This window comes from Mustela nigripes, chromosome 4 (assembly GCF_022355385.1).
Source record: "Mustela nigripes isolate SB6536 chromosome 4, MUSNIG.SB6536, whole genome shotgun sequence".
Taxonomy (NCBI): Eukaryota; Metazoa; Chordata; class Mammalia; order Carnivora; family Mustelidae; genus Mustela; species Mustela nigripes.
In genome coordinates, this window is record NC_081560.1 from 108,581,110 (window position 1) to 108,601,545 (window position 20,436).

Genomic DNA, 20,436 nt, shown 5'->3' on the forward strand with positions numbered 1-20,436 from the left:
CACATGCCAAGATCTATCTGTGCGTGATTAGCTTGGCAGGAATGAAGGAGTAGGGGAGATGCTGGTATTCCTACTTGGAGTAGTGAGAGTATCTTCTTGGCCACTAGATGGTGGTGCTACCCACAGAGAGCAGGTAATCTGGTGCGTTATCTCCCTTTACACCCAGGCTGATGATCTGAGCAGAGTACATCAGGCAATTGCTGCATAACAGAGCAGTCTAACAACTTAGTGGCATGAAACAAAAAGGGTTCCTTTGCTCATGTGTCTGTGACTTGGCAGCTCCAGCAGACCCAGCCAGGATCACGGCCTCCGCTAATTGTGGGGCCAGCTGGGGCCTCTGACTATGCAGTCTGTTGGCAGAAGACTGGGGGCTGTTGGATGTCGGCCCGACTGCCTCAGTTCTCATCCACGTGACTTCTCCGATGTCAGTACGTGAGGCTCAGCTTCTTTATGTGGTTGTGGAAGCATCATTCCAGGAGGGGGGCAGAATAGCTACAACGTGTAGCATAACCTCACTTGTGCCACATTCTGTTGTCAAAGCAAGTCACGGGCCAGCACAGAATGAAGGGATAGGAACATAGACTCCATCGTTTCAGGAGAAGAAAATTTGTGACCATATTTTGTCTACCATCATCTCCTCTCTGGCCACAGTTACTAGCATTCCTCCCACACTTCCTCTCCCACAGGACTCTCAAAGTATTGTCCTATCATGGCATCAGGCTTGAAGTTCCTGATCTCATGATGTCTATCAGTTCTGGATGCAGATGAGGCTTCCCGGTACAGTGCTTTGTTTACAGCTGTTCTTGACTGAGAGACTTGTGAACACAAAAGCCACACTCACAGTATACAGTGATGAACAGGGACAAGTTAACCACACTGCATACTTGTATTCAAAATGGAGAGTGACTGGAGGCACGGAGCAGTCACTGACCCACTGATGTCCTAGTGGGCATGTTGGTGCCCCTGTTCTTCGGACAAGGAATGTTTTTTTCTGTGGGAGTGCTTCCTTAATCCATGGTTCTCCAGGGCTCTGGGATCCGTCCTCCGAGGCGTCTCACCCTGCTTCACACCTGTAGAAAAAGGGGATACCAGTGGTGTCTATTCATTTTGAATTGTCTCTTCCTTTTAGTCCAAACTGTTGGCATTATTTAATAATACAGCTTTCTTTAAAAGTGTTATGGGTTTCCTCTGACTTTTAATGGAGTTACCACATCCCCCAAAAGCCACGTCTATAATTGCTTTTGAGACAGATCTCTCTACTTCAGGCATATAAAGCTTGTGTGGAGTAATGCCGGCAGGATTCTTGGTAGTACTTTTGTCTAGCTGATAGGATTTACTAGGTAGCACCTAAAGTCTTTCTGGAGTCCTAACAAAGAGTAATATAACCAGTTTATAACCCTGCTTTGCTGGGAAGGGAGGAGGAAAGGCCACAGAGACTGGCTGGGTGAACTGGGGCCTGCAGACCCAAATCCTACGGCCAGTCATCTGTTTCTAGACAGCCCACAAGCTAAGAATAGTTTTTCATTTTTCAAAGGTTGTTAAAAGAAACAGAAGAATGTACAGCAGAGGCCATATATGATTCAAAAAGGCGGAGATGTTTACTAACAAAGATTGCCACCCCTGTTGTAATTCAAGAACTCTAAGCAAAAATGTTTGATGAAATTAATGCATTGAAAAACTCAAACAGATTAAGAATAGAGGATGCCATATACCAAGAGGAGAAAAACCAATAATATTTTTTAGGAATAAGTTCTATAATAGAATCAACATAATAACTCTTTATGACTATTTCTGTTCGTTATCATGTTTTAAAAACACACAGTAGTAAAGTGGATCATCAAAGTAATGACAGCTAAAACGTGAGAAAAGCCATGAGTTCCGTGCTTGGCTTTCTCCTCCTCTGGAATTCTGCTGCTCTCCTTGGATGGAGAAATAAAAATACCATTCTTAAAGTAGCATATACAGAAAAATCCAGATGATCGTAATTTCCTTTAGCCACAGCTATATAGCTAGAAAACAAAATTAAAGATTCTTTTTACAGTACTAATGAAGAAATGTTCTTGTGTGTGTGTGTGTGTATACACACATACATTAGAAACAATTATAAAATTCTGATAGAAGAAATAAAGGACTTACATATATTTCTGTCTATGGCTGGAACATTAAATTTAATTAGCATGTCAAAATCCAGATTTAAAGTAATATCATTAATACCAATTAAAGTAACTTTGGTCATCTTCCATCACATTCTGAATCCAGTCCAGGCCCTAAGCTTAGCCTGTCATCCTGAGGTCCTTGAACCCCACTGGTTTGGTTTTCACCTGCCTTTGCAGCATCCTGGCCACCCATCTGCCTCTCCTCTCAGCCCTTCCTCAGACTCACTTGCCTTCCCCACCTCCCCACCCCCCCCGACCCTGCCACCATTACTTGAACTGAAAGGAGCAATGCCTGACACCTGATAGGTACCTAAAATACGTTTCTTGAGTTGAGCTAAAAAATTACCACCTAAATGAGAGTGATTTTACTATTTATTACTGCTCTGGGGGAATTTAAAAAGGCATGTTGCTGTCCTTTTTCCTGCAGAAGGGGAAACAGAAAAATGTAAGTATTAAATGAAGAGTGGTGTGATTTCTATAGAACGGACAGTGTAGGAATAGCCAGGAATCCGTTTATGGTGTATGTTGCCAAATATGGCATATTGAGAACTTTCTCCTTGTTGGCATGAGGTAGCACCCCATTCCTCTGGACACTGTGACAATTATCATTAGAACCTTGCAAGAGAAGAACCAGAGCTGGGGTTGAAATAGAGCACTGCAAGTTCTAGTTTACCAGGATACCCACAAATAAGAGCAAAGGATTCTCTGACTTGCAAAGGGATAGAATGATCCGTGTGGTTTCTTTGGAACTTGAAAGCATAAGTAAATCTGGAAATGTGCAATACCTAAAAAAGTAATAGATCCAGAGGAATAGCAAGAGCTTCCCCAATGATGGATGTGTTAAGAAGTACCGTGATTGAATGAGGTCAGGAGTTGGACACTCACTGCCATATTGGGCCATGGAGAGGCAAGCCGTGTCCTCCTCAGGACTGCAGTTCCAGCAGAGGTGGCAAAAACCAAAATCCTGCACTTGCTTCAGTCTCATTCTTTGGAAAGGCCCATGGTTTTCCAGAACTAATCCACTTGGTGAAATGGGGAAACAGGCATGAGGTCCTGAGCTGGGGTGGGAGGTGAGGGCTGTGGAACAGGGGAATGGCAAACGGGGGTTGGTGTGGGAGAAAAGGCTTCTCAAAAGAGGTTTTGCTGGAGCTGGGCCTTGAAGGTAGTGAGAGCCCCCTTAGCTAAGGGGGCAGGAGTGAGGCTGCAGACCATTTGTCATGCAGAGGCTGGGAGGCAGGAACGCCTATTAGTGTGGCAATGACGATTTGCCAGTATACTGTTACAGGGCAAGGGCTGGGGTGCTTCACACACTTGTAAGGTTTCTGCAAGCTCTTCTAGAATGTATTAGTTCATCTGCCAAAGATAAAGACTCAGATCGAGAGGACTCTACAGGAATGGCATGCCCAAAATTGGTTTACATTTTTTGAAAGACCTTGGGCATTTTGCTGGCTGGCATCTTTAAAAATACTGAGGTACACACCGAGTATGAGCTGTACATGGAAATGTTACCCAGACATCGTTCGTCTTTCTAATTTTGAGGTCAATCACCTGGAACTAGGGCCTTTGGGAATCATTCTGACGTTCATCCAGAATTGAAAGTCATTCAAGGAGATAACATTTAACATCCAACTCTGCACTAGGCATGCCAGGAAAGAAGGGTGATTGCTAAGGACTGGGGCCTGGGCCTGGGAGTCCATGCTCTGAGCGGGGACTGGAAAGAACTTTTGGAAAAGTTTCCCATCCCATTTAGAGATAAATCCAAACTCCTTCACTTGGCCCGCAGGCCGCATTAGATCTGGCACCCTCCACCTTGCCAGTCTCTGCCCTCCAGTCTCATCTCCTAGCACTCCCCACTGCTCTCCCAGCCACACTGGCCTGCTTGCCATCCTGTGAAATAACCAAGCCCACTCCCGACCCTTTGTGTACTTCCTAGGAGCCCTTTTCCTTCAAATCTTTGCAAGGACTCCTTCTTCTCTTTGAGCATCTGCTCAAGTGGCCCGTTCTGAACAGCCTATCTAAGTGTCCTCCTTTGAGTCACTCTATAATCCCTGTCCTGTTTAGTTTTCTTCACAGCACAGCATTCTGTATGAAGTTTTCTTATTTGTACCCATTATTTTCCATCTCCCCTGCTAGGAATGTCAGCTTTGTGAGAAGGCAAATAGTGTCTTCCTTGTTCGCCCCCCCTGCCAAGTGGCACATGGCAGGGCTCACTAAATATTTGCTGAGTCATGGAGGAAAGCCGGCATTCAGGCAGGAAAGTTGAGGAAGTTGTTTGCTGTACCAGAAGCCAGTCAGGAACATGAGACCCAACTTGCCCGAGGAGGGAGTAGAGAAGTCTCTCCGCAGAGGGACTAAGACTTGCCTGAAGAGTGAGTTGACATTCGGCAGACGGGAGGATGGTGGAGAACGACAAGGGCCGTGCACGTGAAGAAGACATGCCGGGGGTACAGCCCAAGCCACATTCGGGAAGCCCTTCAGACTGGACCGTGGGGATGGGTCAGGGGTGGTGGCAGGAACCAGAAAAGTAGTTCAGATTTTACTTTTGAAGTGTTTTCAGCCTTTTCCTAACCAGGGCACTAGAAGGAATAGTCTGGTTGCTGTGTCCCTGCTTTCTCGTTCCTTTCCAGCCCTGCGGTCTACCCTACCCCCTGACTCGTACCCTTACCATTACCTTAATACTGAGCTTGCTAAGGTTGCCAGTGACGCTTTGCTGCCATCATCTTACACAACTGAAGAACAACAGCTCTTGACTTGGTTGACTTTCTTCTTTCCGGAGCTGCTCTCTTCCCTTGATTTTTCTTGCTCTATGTCTCTTTGGGGGATCCACTTTTCGGCCTCCTTGGCAGGCCTCTGTCCGGCACCACCATTCTCCATTCTTGAGGTGTTGCTCTGCAGAGCTCCGTTCCGTCCGTCCTCTCTTGCCATTCTGCATTTTCCCCTTAGGAGATCTCCTGTGCCCTTGACGTCTGCCCCCAGGGGCTTCCAAGTCCCTTTTTATGTACTTCGCATCTTTTTCTTAAGCTCCGGATCTATATATATAACTGTTGACTAAAAAGCTCTCTCCGTTTGAAGATCCCACAGACTCCTCAAACTTATTATGTCTAAACAATGGATCCATCATCTCTAGCCCAGCCTAGTACTGCTGCTGAATTTCCTGTCTCAGTGAGGACTTCATCAGTCACCTTGTTGCCTAAGCCAGAATTCTTCGAGTTCTTCTGGATCTTTCTTTTCCCCGCTTACACTCCATAGGTAACGGCAAGTCATTTCTGTTCTTCGTTGCCGTTTCTCAGTTTTACTGTAGAGCACTTCTGTTTACCATCGTCTCTCATCTGGGTTCTTGTTTTCCCTTCCTCTAACTCTGGTCAGTTCCTTTCCCTTTCCACCCCAATTCTGTCTCCATACACTGGCCAGAATGGTCTTTCTAACAAGCAAATCTGAACATATTACTGTGGCTCCTTCCCCACTGACTGGAGTGAAGAACTTAAACTTGATTTGTCATTAATTCCCTGACCACCCATGTCCCTCCCATCCCCGCAGCATCCCAGTCTCACTCTCCAGCTCCAGTCCCATTTCCACACTTCTAACTGGAACTGATTGCTCCTTTTCCTGAACTCCTAGACTGAGTATTGGTGCCACACCCAGCTACTTACTTATACTACATGCCTTCTGTTGTTCTTTAACTGTCTGTGTGTATGTATTTGATGGACCAAATGAGGGGACCTTCTCCAGGACCATATCCTCCAGAAAGGGTAAGACAGTAAGTGCTGTGGACGTAGTGTGCAGTCAATACATATTTATTAGATTACCTTCACTAATAAGTCTTTCTCTCTTTATATACATCCTTTATTAATAATGTCAATTTCTCTTTTTAAAATTGTGTTCTCTGAGTTTTACATTTAACTGCATGAAGACTTTGTTTTTCTAGTAACTTCATTTATTGGTTTGCTAATTAATAGGGCTTAACTTTTCATTGTCACCTAGCAAATTTGTTTCTTCAGAGGTAAGAGATTCTTGCCATGTGCATGGTGGTAATGACAGCTGTTTGCGGAAACGTCAGCAAGAATGTGCTAAATACTGTCAAATACCCTTACATTCTTCTGTCCTTGGAAGGGTTTATAAGTTGAAAAGCACCACAGCTTTCACCGGATTTGAGATTAATTTGACCCTTAGCTTCTCAAATGCAGCCTTTCAAGAAAAAGGATTTTTTGACTCAGTTTAAGACGGGGTTCTAGGAGTTATGTGTCTCATGACCTCAGGACATGAAGGATTGCTTTGTTTCTAATACAGGCATTGACATGTAGAGAAGAGCTCCTTACTCTACTTCTGTCACTCCTTCCACTGGTATGGAAGATACCTGTTCAGGAAGAAAAGGCAGCAGGTATGTTTCTTTTATCACATCCCTTGTGTTATCAAAATTCCACTGGGGAAGGAAGATCCGTGGAAAAGCTCCTTCTGCCTTAATAGTTGATCCAGTTCAAATTCAGAACAGTATAGATTAGCATGATACTTGACAGGAGAAATTCTTTAGGTATTCAGAAATTCTTTAGGCATTTTTATTCTGCTAATAATACAAAAACGACGTGCTTCTTAGGGGTTTATTCAAATGTAACAATGATCAGAAAATATACGAGGAAACAGAACACTTAGCAGAAGGGGTCAGTCTAGGTGTGCAGCCCCATCAGAGAAATGGATAGTGGAAAGTTTGAAGAAAGAAATGAAAGCTCCTTTGCTTATTTTATTTTATTTTTATTTTTATTTGAAAGAGAGAGAGAGGCAAAGGGAGAGGAAGTAGCAGTCTCTCTTCTCAGCATCTGGGTCTTGATCCCAGGACCCTGAGAACATGACCTGAGCTGAAAGTAGACAATCGGCTGAGCCACTCAGGTGCCGCTCTGTCACCTATCTTAAAGACTGCTTTTTATTATCAGTACTCTACTGGTGACTTTGGCAGTTTAGTTTAATTTTTTTACTGCTCTTTGAAGAGATTAATTTGAAGTAATATTTTGTTTCAAGAGTAGATGGAATCATTACAACTTAAGGTCAACACGTATTTTTAGTATCTGATTTTGAAAAAAAATTTTTAATTACACACACACACAAACACACGTATATCTATATAATATTAAGTATCTGAAACTTAGTGTGAATGTCTCAGTGGAGGAATTAACAGTTGAACAGTTTTCACCTTCACCATTTCTGTAATATGTGAATTGTGAGATGTTTAACAATCTATCAGGTTAAACATAAATCCTTCTATCTGGTATTTCAGTGTCATATATGTACTTTTAATACATTCCTGATACGGAGCTCTCTTTTTAGGGGATTATCTAAGGTCTTGTAATATTGTTTTACTGCTTATTCGTTGATTCACTAACTCTGCGCTCATTTTCTTGTGAATTTGTAGAATTCACAAATTATTTATCACTTAAGCTATCCGACTAATGTTCTTTTAGGAAAGTTGTCTTCATTGCCTGCATCCTTTGTTTAGGTGGAGTTTGTCAGACTCTTTTTAATTTCTCCCCTTCTCTCTTGAGACCCAGGTCTTTTATTTATAGATTGTTATTTATTCATTCTGAATTAGAACTATATTTTTCACATAGATCTTACTATGTAATATTGCAAAGGGAAAGACTGATTTTACTTTTTAATTAGTAAGAAGGGTTTATTCATTTCCTCAAGAAATAGGTGTTGCATGTGGTCCATGTACCAGGCCCTAGGTTCTAGGCACTGAGGATGAAACAGGGATGCCTGTACCTAGTTCAGTGTGTGGCACATTCGGTAAATATTTTGAATGAAGAACTCTTTTAACCTCAATCTTAGAGAACAGTTGGTACCTATTATACGATTTTAAAAATAATTTTGGACCATCTTAAAGTTTTTAAGTTATATCAGGGATATAAGCTCAATGCTATTTTTGAGAATATAATATACTCCTGTTTCTTGATTAATGGCACTATTAGAGGAGATTTGTAAGATGGTGTGAATAGTAGTGCTAAATCCCAGATAATCTAGAGACTCTTATGTTCATGTCAGAATGCAATGTATGGTTTCAAATCAGATTTACGCCCCTAATTTTGTTCTCCTTTGTTGTTTTCAAAATCAGTTTGTATCTTTTGAACCAATGCTACCGGGTACATAGCATGAGAAGAATAAGTGTAGGGGGAAATGATCCAGAGAACACAACAGATAGCTAAAGGAAATCAGCCCCGGGGCGGCGGTGGGGGGCGGAAACTGAGGGAAAGCTCTGAAAGTGGAAGATAAATAAGAGAGTAATCATCTGTACAAACTGAGTTTAAAAATATATTAAGGTCTAAACTTCCGTTCTTTATCTTAACAGATTTTAATCTACCATTCTCAGCTGATATAATCCTGACCAAAGAAAAGAACTCAAGTTCACAAAGATCTACTCAGGAAAAATTATATTTAGAAGGAAGTGCCCCATCTGGTCAGGTTTCTGCGAAAGTAAACATTTTTCGAAAAAGCAGACGGCAGCGTAAAACTACCCACCGCTATTCAATAAGAGACGCAAGAAAGACACGGCTCTCCACCTCAGACTCAGAAGCCAATTCGGATGACAAGAGCATAGCAATGAATAAGCATCGACGGCCCCGTCTGCTACAGCATTTTGTAACCCAGTCACCTAAAGACGACCACCTTACGGCTAAACTTGACCACTTACCAACCAAAGAACAGACTCCTCCTGACACCATGGCTTTGGAACATTCCAAGGAGATTATTCCAAGACAGGAGTCAAACAGTGACATTTTGAGTGAGCCAGCTGCCTTGTCTATTATCAGTCACATGAATAATTCTCCCTTTGACTTATGTCATGTTTTGTTATCTTTATTAGAGAAAGTTTGTAAGTTTGACATGACCTTGAATCATAATTCTGCTCTGGCAGCCACTGTAGTGCCCACACTGACTGAATTTCTGGCAGGCTTTGGGGACTGCTGTAATCTAAGTGACAACTTGGAGAGTCAGACGCTTTCTACAGGTTGGACTGAAGAACCTGTGGCTTTGGTTCAACGGATGCTTTTTCGAACAGTGTTGCATCTTATGTCAGTAGATATTAGTACTGCAGAGACGATGCCAGAAAACCTTAGGAAAAACTTAACGGAATTGCTGAGAGCAGCTTTAAAAATTAGAACTTGCCTAGAAAAGCAGCCTGACCCCTTTGCACCGAGACAAAAGAGAACACTACAGGAGGTTCGAGAAGGTTTTGCGTTTTCAAAGTATCGTCACAGAGCCCTTCTTTTACCGGAGCTTCTGGAAGGGGTTCTGCAGATCCTGATCTGCTGTCTTCAAAGTGCAGCTTCCAATCCCTTCTTCTTCAGCCAGGCCATGGATTTGGTTCAGGAATTCATTCAGCACCACGGATTCAGTTTATTTGAAACAGCCGTTCTTCAGATGGAGTGGCTGGCTGCCCGGGACGGCGCTCCCGCCGAGGCCTCAGAACACCTGAAAGCCCTCATCAACAGTGTGATGAAAATCATGGGCACCGTCAAGAAGGTGAAATCCGAGCAGCTTCATCATTCCCTGTGTACGAGGAGAAGGCACCGGCGCTGTGAGTACTCTCACTTTATGCACCATCACAGAGACCTCTCGGGCCTCCTGGTTTCAGCTTTTAAAAACCAGGTTTCCCAAAATCCGTTTGAGGAGACCGTGGAGGGAGACGTTCATTACCCCGAGCGCTGCTGCTGCATCGCAGTGTGCGCCCACCAGTGCCTGCGCTTGCTGCGGCAGGCGTCCTTGAGCGTCACCTGCGTCCACATCCTGTCTGGCATCCAGACCGTGGGGGTCTGCTGCTGCATGGACCCCAAATCTGTGATCGTCCCTCTGCTCCATGCGTTCCACCTGCCTGCGCTGAAGCATGTTCAGCAGCATATACTGAATGTCCTCAACAAGCTTATCTTGGATCAGTTGGGAGGAGCTGACGCCCCACAAAAAATTAAACAAGCGGCTTGCAATATTTGTACCATGGACCCTGATCAACTCGCCAGATTGGAAGAGATGCTGCAGGGAAACTTGTGTGAGGCCACCCCTTGCCCAGGTCTGGCCAGCCCTGCCTACAGATTTCAAGGGATCCTGCCCAGCAGTGGATCTGAAGACTTGCTGTGGAAATGGGACGCCTTAGAGGCTTATCAGAAGTTTGTTTTTGAGGAAGACAGGTTACGTAGCGTACAGATTGCACATCACATCTGCTCTCTAATGCAGAGAGGCAATGTCGTTGTGCGGTGGAAACTGTATCATTCCGTCTTTAACCCTGTGCTCCAGCGAGGTGTCGAGTTAGCACACCATTGTCAACACAGTAGCGTCACGTCAGCTCAGATGCACTCATGTCCCCATCATGACCAGTGTTTGCCCCAGGAAGTGCTGCAGGTTTATTTAAAAACCCTGCCTGCTCTGCTTAAGTCCAGGTTCGTATGTGGGCATCTGCGCAGATACCGTTTCCTTATTGTGTGCTTTTAAATGTCTTTACCCATTATTCTTTCCTAGGATTTAATTTATCTTAACAACAAAAAGTGTTCCCAACCCATGTCAGAGTTTGCTTTACTTGTATTGATTGGTTGATCTATTGATCTATTAATTTATTTCAGTTTCCTGGGGTAGTTATAGGGAAGAGCACAGAGCCATTGATTTTAATTTCTCAGTGGAAAAAAAGTTTTAAATATACACCAGTGAGGGAAGGATGGACACAACACAGATATCCAATAGCAGAGGCAAAGTTAAATTAATTAATTTATATTTACTTGACAGAATGTTATTAGCCATTAAAAATAATGTTCACAAAGACCATGCTGTGATATGAGAAAGTGCTAAAAATATTTTATCAATAAAACATACAAAATTAGAAATATCACCCACTTATTTACAGCTTTGTAAAATACACACATACCTAAAATGATAATTATTTGTCAAGGCAGTAGACTTAAGGGGATTCTGATTTCTTAAATACCACATTTACATTTGTTATATACACAATGTATATAAAAAAAAAAAAACAGAAAATACAGATAAGCAAAAAGAAGATTAAGCCACACCTGGGTGGCTCAGTTGGTTAAGCATCTGCTTTGGCTTGGGTCATGATCCTGGGGTCCTGGGATTGAGTCCCGTGTTGGGCTCCTTGCTCGGTGGGGAGCCTTCTTTCCCCTCTGCCTTCCCTTGCTTGTGCTCTCTTTCTCTCTCTCTCTCTCTCTTTCTGACAAATAAATAAACTAAAATTTAAACAAAAAAGGGAAAATCCAAATTACTTAGAATTCTACCAGTAAATTTTCAGATTTTGTGATCGTCAAGTCTGGTACTTAAAAAATAATTACATAAATAAAGCTTGCTTCTGATAATCTGGTCTTACAAATTCATGTATATACCATTTCAAAAACATAATAATAAATAACCTGTCATCATTATCTTTACAATTTTTTTTTAATTTCTGACATCCTCACATAGTTTAAATAAAACTGACTTTGATTTGAAAAGCTTTGTAACTCTTTGGCGTATTTGTGGACAACTTGGATCTTTACTGAGCTGACTTACTTAGTTATTAGTAGGATTCCAGTGATCCAGACCCCATGAGTCTCACCTGAGACTCAGATCTGCAGCTTGGTTCCTTCCCTTTATGTGGTGCAGATGTAAAACACGCGAGAATTCCCGAGTAAGCCAGCAGGCAGACAAACAGATGGACACACACAGACTTGCCTCTTGTCAGAGTCTGTCCATCTCAAGTGCGGAGGTGGTTGTGTCGTTTAGAATTTACACAGAACCTGCCAGTTGGGGATAAGTATTCTTCCCTGAGTTGCTTCATGTAACTAGTGTGTGTGTGTGTAATCTATTCTTCCTAAATAAGCTGGAGTCATATTTGTGATGTTTGAAGAAGGATGTATGTGAAAGTAATTAGAAAATAATTTGAGATCCTGCTCTCATGAAGAACACCAGCCAGATAATTGATGAATCGATTAGTGTTTAATATCTACCACATGCAGCAATGACGTATTTAAATAGTATACGTACCTATTTATAAGTGATGTTTCTATATGTAAAATCTTGTGTATTTTTTTTCTCTCACAGGATAATAAGAGATTTGTTTTTAAGTTGTAATGGAGTAAATCAACTAATTGAATTAAATTACTTAGATGGTATTCGAAGTCATTCCCTAAAAGCCTTTGAAACTCTGATAATCAGCCTAGGGGAACAACAAAAAGATTCTTCAGTTCCAAGTGTTGATGGGATAGACGTCGAACAGAAGGACTTGTCGTCTTTAAATGTAGGTACTTCTTTTCGTAACCAGCAAGTTTGCTCAGATTCTCCCCAGAGTCTTAGCAAGTTTTATGCCAGCCTCAAAGAAGCCTATCCAAAGAAATGGAAGTCTTTTAGCCAGGATGTTCACATCAACATGATAAACCTCTTCCTCTGTGTGGCATTCTTATGCGTCAGTAAGGAAGCAGAATCCGACAGAGAGTTGGCCAATGACTCAGAAGATACTTCTGGCTATGACAGTACAACCAGTGAGCCTTTACATTGCATGCCGCTATGCGTATCTCCCGAGAGCCTCGTCTTGCCTTCTCCCAAACATATGCACCAAGCAGCAGACATTTGGTCCATGTGTCGTTGGATCTACATGTTGAGTCCGGTTTTCCAGAAACAGTTCTACAGGCTTGGTGGTTTCCAGGCTTGCCATAAATTAATATTTATGATCATACAGAAACTGTTCAGAAGTCCAGGAGAGGAGCAAGGGCAAAGGGAAGGAGACCTCCACACACATGAAAACCAAGATATAAATGGAACGTCTCCGTCTGAGATCACCACAAGGGAAGACTTATTATCTTCAGCTGTCAAAAGAGACCCCACAGTGTCAGAACTGGGTGGTCTAAACAGGACTGCTGACATTGTAGGTAAATTAGAGTCACAGCATCTCTCTTCTGCAAATGGGGGACGTATTTCAGCTACTGAGGCTGCTCCTGAGGAAGTAGAGGGGCTCACGAGTCGAGAAAGTGAGACTTCCCTACAGAGTATCCGACTTTTGGAAGCCCTTCTTGCCATTTGTCTTCACAGCACCAGAGCTAGTCAGCAAAAAACGGAATTAGAGTTTCCTAATCAGGTAATAGCTTCTCCTTTGTTCGGCTTTTGTGCTTTACTTTCTTTGTTTGAAAATTCTAACGTAATACTATTGCCATTTTGTTTTTCCAAAGATTATAAGTACTGAGAAGCTTCTTTATGCTTAGTCCAGTGTCAGGTGCTATGGAGGACAGAGAAGTGCATGACCCAGGTCTTGCCCTCAAGACGCTTACAGTTCAGTTTGGAAGGCAAAACCACATGTATCGAAGTTATCAACCCTGAAAGGCATTAGATACGCATTATGTGTCGGATGAGTAGTAATGGGCTTTGTGTTTCAAAGTTCAGACTTTATAATCTCCGTGTGATGCTGTTCGGTGCCCTGCTCAGGTCCCCTTTACCAAGCTGAGGCACCCATCTGCCATTGCTCCAGGGATGTGAGTTGTCTCCTCAGGATTGCCCTTGGCTCCTGGGAGACGCCCCTTCTGTAGACGCCTGGGAAGGGTGCTCATAGCCAGTGATGGATAGATACAGCTCTGTGGAGTGGGACAATCTTTGCGGTACAGTCCAGGCTCCAGAGCTTCCCATGGAATTAGGCTGGAGCCCAGCATTTATTCTGAAACCACATTCTTGCCTGGATTCCCCCCTCCACCACCCCCAAATATATTCTGCTTCCCTCACGACCCTACAGATTTTTCCTGAGAACATTCCTCAGCTGGAAAGAGAGTCCTCAGTTTCAGGCCCTGCTTCTAAAGAAACTTCAAATATGGCAGACCCCCTGTTCATAACCATCCCTAACTGTTCTGTCAGCCAACAGGCTTTCCCTGCTGCAGTTCCTGTCTCCCTGTTAACTCCTATCTAAAAAATCCTGATGTCTCCACAGTGCTCAAAGTTAAAACCCCAGACTCTGTAGGCCAGCATACAGAGCCCTAGTGTCTTGTGTTTACTTCCGTGCGTAGCTTCGCGTCCTGCCTCCCTTCACCATGCTGCCGTCCACCGCACTGAGCTAGCTGACAGCTTCTCAAGATGCCACTCCTTGTTAGGAATTCTGGATGTGTTCTTCTGACCAGCAGACTTCTGCCTCGATGCCTGCCCACTACTACTTGTTCTTATCCATCTCATACGACCCCTCCCCCAGACACTTTTGACAGGTCTCTCAGGCACCTTCTCTCTTTTTGATTATCCTAGAACTTTGTTTATAGCTCTAGTGTGGTCATCATCATGCCTTGTCTACAAGAATCTGTTTCTTATGCTGGGTGGAGGGAATTCATTAAGGGAGAAGTCAGTTTCATATTTATCTTTGTGGCCTTATCACCTAATAGAGGGACACAGGCCAGCAGCAAGAGTTTCCTTCAAGGAGAGAAGGGAGGGAATAAAGAAGGGAGAGAGTGGAAGGGACTGGAATCTAAGCCCTTCTTAGAGTCTTATAGAATCTCTAAGAGTAAGGCATTTGTAAAATGTCGGGATAGTTAATCAAAACTCTGAAGTTTCAACTAATCTTTTTTGTGTATGATACAGTTAATTTGTGATCCACTGAAATTCAGAATGAAATAAGGTGAGTGAAGCATTTGATAAATAAAAATGTTATTAACTGTAACTGGGTATTTGTATAAGAGCTAGATATTTGTAGTCCTTTTACTTTCATATCTACTGCAAATAAATGGACTATGTTTCTACTTATTAAGTAAATATTATTTATTTTCTCACTTTAATTTGTTTAAAGCATGTTATTAATATTCTTAGTATCCTTTATTTTACCTTAGAACTTGTCTGTGGAAAACATATTGTTTGAAATGAGGGACCATCTTTCCCGGTCAAAGGTGACTGAAACAGAATTGGCAAAGCCTTTATTTGATGCCCTGCTTCGAGTCGCACTGGGGAATCATTCAGCAGATTTTGAACACCATGATGCTATGACTGAGAAGGTATGGATAAGATCCAGGTGTGTTGTTTGAGTGTGACTGGCAGAGGCAGACATGTGTGGGATGGGAGTAGGGCCCTCACGAATGTGGTTAGAACACATGGGCCAGGATTTGGTCAGGTGAATTCTGGGTGTCGTATCTCCCATCTGTGGGGTGGATAGCATTTACTCAGTGCCCGATCTCATAAAAAACCAGAGCAATGTGGCAGTTTACTGAGACTTACTCTCAGTGGGACAAAAATGTATGATCTGATAAGTCTTACATATAACTGATAGTTTATTAAATGATAGTTCAGGGATGGTGATGACTCAGCTGTTTTTTCTGATCCTATCTTCTGATCCTTTCCTAATATACAGTTAGTATTTCCAGAACCCTCTATGCATTTTAATTTTACATCACTCAAACAAAAATGACTATACTTGCATAGAAATTAGCTGCTTCTTCCAAGTTTCTTTAACCTTTAACTAATTGTCCTTTATCTTTATGTAACTTCCTAATAATACTGTCTTTTATTTTTATGTAACTTCTCTTTAATTTCGCAGTCTAGCCAGATAAATGACATTTTATAATCCTCTGCCACAATATTTTATGTTGCTGTTTGTTATAACTTTAAAAAACTTACTGAAATAGCAACCGTTGCCTTTGTCATATTCCTGCATCAGTTGGTTTATTGGAAAGTGTTAAAATACTACTTTATTTCTGCCTTTCATTAATGTTGCAGTGGTAAAGTACTCTGACATGCTTCAAGTGGAAATGTGTTCTAAAGTGAAGATATTGGTAGCATTTTTATAAGAAAAGGAAGATTTCACACAGCAGGTTATTGCCAGAATTAATGTTCTCAATTTCCCAAATGCTTGCGTATGGACAACTGGATTCTGAAATCTTAAAATTAATCCTGTTGAATAATTTTTTAAAATAAACATATAATGTATTTTTATCCCCAGGGGTACAGGTCTGTGAATCACCAGGTTTACACATTTCACAGCACTCATCATAGCACATAGCCTCCCCAATGTCCATATCCCCACCACCCTCTCTTGTCCCCCCTCCTCCAGCAACCCTCAGTCTGTTTTTAGAGATTGAATCTGTTGAATAATTTTTATGTCTACTCTGATTACCTAGTTTATGAAACATTTTATTTATAAAAATCCTATGGAAATGTCTTTTTCCCTGAACAAAGTTATAAAAATAATACTTATTTGCTAGCATTAAGTTGTAAGAAATATAGTTCCAACTCATTGTGGTTTTTAGACATTTCCTATTATGTAACTAAGAGTGAAATTTCATAGATGTCTTTTTCAGTAAAACTGAAGTGACCTATAGCTTCATCTGTTAGAGACCCCCATTTCTGAAGTGTTCATAAAGTTGAGAGAGTCTGGAAATTTTTTGCTGCATGAATTTCATAATTTATAGTGCATCTTATTGATTCCTGAGACTTTTTTCCTTAAAGAAAACGCAGAAGCTATCCTTAAAATGATTTTGGAGTAATAAACATTCTGTTACTAAACATGAGCAGATATTACAACTTTCACCTTCTGATTGTGCTGCTCTTACAGCGCCATCCGTCTGAGGAAGAACTGTCATCACGACCTGGTGATTTTTCAGAAGACGCTGAGGACTCTCGGTGTTGCAGTCTCAAACTTTTGGTTGAAGAAGAAGGCTATGAAGCAGACAGCGAGAGCAATCCTGAGGACAGTGAAGCCGGAGACGATGGTAAAATACCACTGAAGTACTTGTGATTGGATTTGCAAGTCAGATTATCAATTAGCAAAGTGGCTGCGGTGATACCCTTTAGAATTTTGTATTGCCTTGCCATTTAAAAAGCGCATTGCTTCATTTTATTTGATCTTGACAATAAATTCTGGCATTTATATAGGCAACGTCATACAGATATATTTTGTTATTGCCAAATTGACTGAATGCAGGGTAGAGAGTCCTTGCTTTCATCGATATTCCAGTAGAATACTGGAATACAGGGTAGAGAGAGTCCCTGCTTTCATCGATATTCCAGTAGAAAAAAACAAACACCAGGTGTCAGAAGTGAACAATATGAAGAAATAAAACAGGCTGATGTGATAGTGGTTGGGTGGTCAGAGAAGGTCTCACTGAAGATGTTTGGTTTATAGCGAGGCCTAAATTTTTAAAAAAATCTATCCAGACAGACACTGACAGGAAGAGCATTTCAGGCAGTTTGTTAGAAAGATGAATTAATGTAAGGAGTATAGACATCTTTCTGTGACATCCAAGGATGGTGCAGCCCAGATTTCTTAACTCACCACAACCCAGCTTATCCCTCGGATTGAACATGATCCTTTGTCTCTGGGCTTAAAATTTGGGTAGAATAGAATAGATGGGCTTTTGGAGCCAAGATCTTTCTGGAAGATTCCATCTCTTGAATGTTGGCATTATGGCCGTCCCAGGACTGCTAGTCTTCACCGTTTCCAGCACCTGGTCTTCCTCAGTCTAGTTTCTCTTTCCCATTGCATGAAGGAATAATTGTGGGTGTCCTAAGGGAAAGGTCTTGTTGGACCCATAGCAAGTGTTTGTGTATAATAAAGAGTAAAAAGAGCAAAAGCAGCCACAAATTGAAAGAATCTATGTATGTGTATATGTATATAGCCACACACAGATTCATATAACTTACTCGGTTTATTAAACTATTCTTTTTTCCAGTGTTATTAAGAAATAATTGACATACATAACTGTAGAAATTTAAGATCTGCGCATGATGGTTTGACTTACAAATATTATGAAACAATGATTACGATAGTATAAGTTAACTTCCATCATCTTATACACATACAGTAAAAAGAAAAGAAGAAAGGAATTTCTTCCTGTGATGAGAATTTGTACGTTCTATTCTGCTGACCACTTTCTTACATATCACACAGCAGTGTTCACTGTAGTCCTCATGTTGTCCATTACATCCCTCGTGCTAATTTATCTTCTAACTAGAAGTTTGCACCTTTTAACCACTTTCCTCCCATCTCCCCCCATTCCTATCTTCTGAGCAAGCTCTTTTGGAAAAAATATTAGTTCGATGGTGTAGGTTTTATCTGTGTACTGACATTTCATAATGACAGACCTCCTCCTTTTTATAGGCTTGCTGATTAGTTCTTAATCATGTAGACATTTATAAATTTCTTAACTACATGAACATTTTTAAAACAGCGCTATAGTCAGTTTTAAGAGCACATCAGTCAAATTTTCCAAAATGTAATATTCAGTGACAGTGTTCATTTCTCACTTATGAAGAAGACAAAGTTTAGGATTTATCCAACCAATAGCTGAAGCTGTCTTTTTCACAGAGATCTGAACGGGCAAATGAACTAGCCTGTGATTTAGGTATTTTGGGGTCAGAAAGTTTGGGATAGTGTTTTTCCCACTTGTGCCAGATAAAATGTGTTAAATCTGTATCTTTTTTTTTTTTTAAGATTTTATTTATTTATTTGACAGGCAGAGATCACAAGTAGGCAGAGAGGCAGGTAGATAGAGAGAGAGGTGGAAGCAGGCTCCCTGCCGAGGAGAGAGCCCAATGCGGGGCTTGATCCTAGGATCCTGGGATTGTGACCTGAGCCGAGAGCAGAGGCTTTAACCCACTGAGCCACCCAGGTGCCCCTGTATCTTATGTCTATAAAAGTTACTGTTGATATTTATAATTCTATTGAAGATCAAAATTACTTTTAAGCCACTCATTTATCTTCAAAATATCCATTAGACTTGATTTTCCAAGATACTTATTCTAATCAAAAGATGGCATGTAGGAAAAGGCTGTGTGAGAATCTTCTTACAAAGGGCACTTTGGCACAAGATCTCCTAAAATGTTAAGTGAGATTTGAAACATTTATTCAGGGTTTAGGGAATAAAAATCATCTTTTTCTTTTCCTCTTTCAGGTGTAGACTTAAAACCTGAAGCAGAAAGTTTTAGTGTGTTAAGCAGTTCAAAGGACTTGATGGAAACCTTCACTGAAGGGGAAATCATATATCCCGAGATTTGTATGCTGGAATTAAATTTACTTTCAACTGGTAAAGCCAAACTTGATGTACTTGCCCACGTATTTGAGAGTTTTTTGAAAATCATCAGACAGAAGGAAAAGAATATCTTTCTACTCATGCAACAGGTAAAAGATGCATATAGTAAATGCGGTGAATGTTTATTACACGCATGCCCCAGTCATTCATCTCCTTATTTAGAACTCAACTTGTCTGAAAATTGAGATGATTATTTATCTTTTATAATACCTTAGGTATGTTTTTTTGTACAAATGGTGTTCTAAAAATCTTTTAATTCCATAGTTCTCTAAAGCAGCATAAAGAATTAATGTTGTTTGCTAACTAATCCTTGTATTATTTCTGAGAATGGGTAATAGTTTATAAATTACATTTAATATATAGTCACTGTTTTTGAAAAACCAGAAAACAAAAACAGTATGAAAAACATAAATGTATAAACCACCTAAAAAAAAGAAAATGAAAAGTGTGTAATTGTACACATAGCATTCTTCTCAGTTATTTGAAAATATTTATATATGTATAGATAGTAGAGTATCAAATAATTTATTATGACATTACAGTTACTTCATGCTTTCATGAGGTAAGAAATTTAATTTCTTATGTTTTGTTTTTTAATCTTCAGGGAACTGTGAAAAATCTTTTAGGAGGGTTCTTGAGTATTTTAACACAGGCTGATTCTGATTTTCAAGGTGCGTTGAAACTGTTAGTTTTACACAATAGCTTTGAAATTATTTTGTTGTTATGTGAAATGAAGAGTTAATAATGACTTCCATTGGCATAGTGCCCTGTGATTTCAAAAGTCGCTTTATATGCATCATCTCTTTTGTTCAATAGACATACCATATCGTATCTTGATTTTATAGAGAGGAATGTCTAGATTCCAAGTGATTGAGTGAGTTGTTCAGGGTCATGTACATAGACTTGGCCTTGTGTTCCTGCCTTATCAGACACTGAGTGCCACTCTCCACTCTGTACTTTCACAGACATTTGAGGAATTCATAATGAATATGTAATGTGGTGACATTATAATAGAAACTTATATTTTAGTTGGAGAAGTCTAACATACATGTAACATTAATTCAGGTTTGTCAGGTGTTTCTTCATGATTAAATTCCCGTGATACATTTTTGACAAACAGACCACCTAAGTGACGTTGTACCTTTCAAAGTGCATCATATTGTGGTTCATGATGTCTGTATCTTATTACTGTGATGTTGACTTTGATCACTTGGTTAAGGTGGTGTCTTGCCAGGTTTCTCCATTGTAAAGTTACTGTTTTCTCTTTATAATTAGTAAGT

At 40.9% G+C, this 20,436-nt stretch overlaps 1 protein-coding gene across 1 annotated transcript in view; it reads left to right on the plus strand.

Annotated features, from left to right (window-relative positions):
• Positions 1 to 20,436, plus strand: part of LYST (lysosomal trafficking regulator) — a 155,174-nt gene that overhangs the window by 17,366 nt on the left and 117,372 nt on the right. Inside the window, exons 4-10 of the mRNA XM_059397275.1 lie at positions 6,444 to 6,534; positions 8,491 to 10,570; positions 12,219 to 13,248; positions 14,966 to 15,127; positions 16,681 to 16,837; positions 19,019 to 19,245; positions 19,761 to 19,827. Of these exons, the coding sequence (XP_059253258.1) occupies positions 6,444 to 6,534; positions 8,491 to 10,570; positions 12,219 to 13,248; positions 14,966 to 15,127; positions 16,681 to 16,837; positions 19,019 to 19,245; positions 19,761 to 19,827 (3,814 nt within the window). The remainder of the gene's footprint in view (positions 1 to 6,443; positions 6,535 to 8,490; positions 10,571 to 12,218; positions 13,249 to 14,965; positions 15,128 to 16,680; positions 16,838 to 19,018; positions 19,246 to 19,760; positions 19,828 to 20,436) is intronic.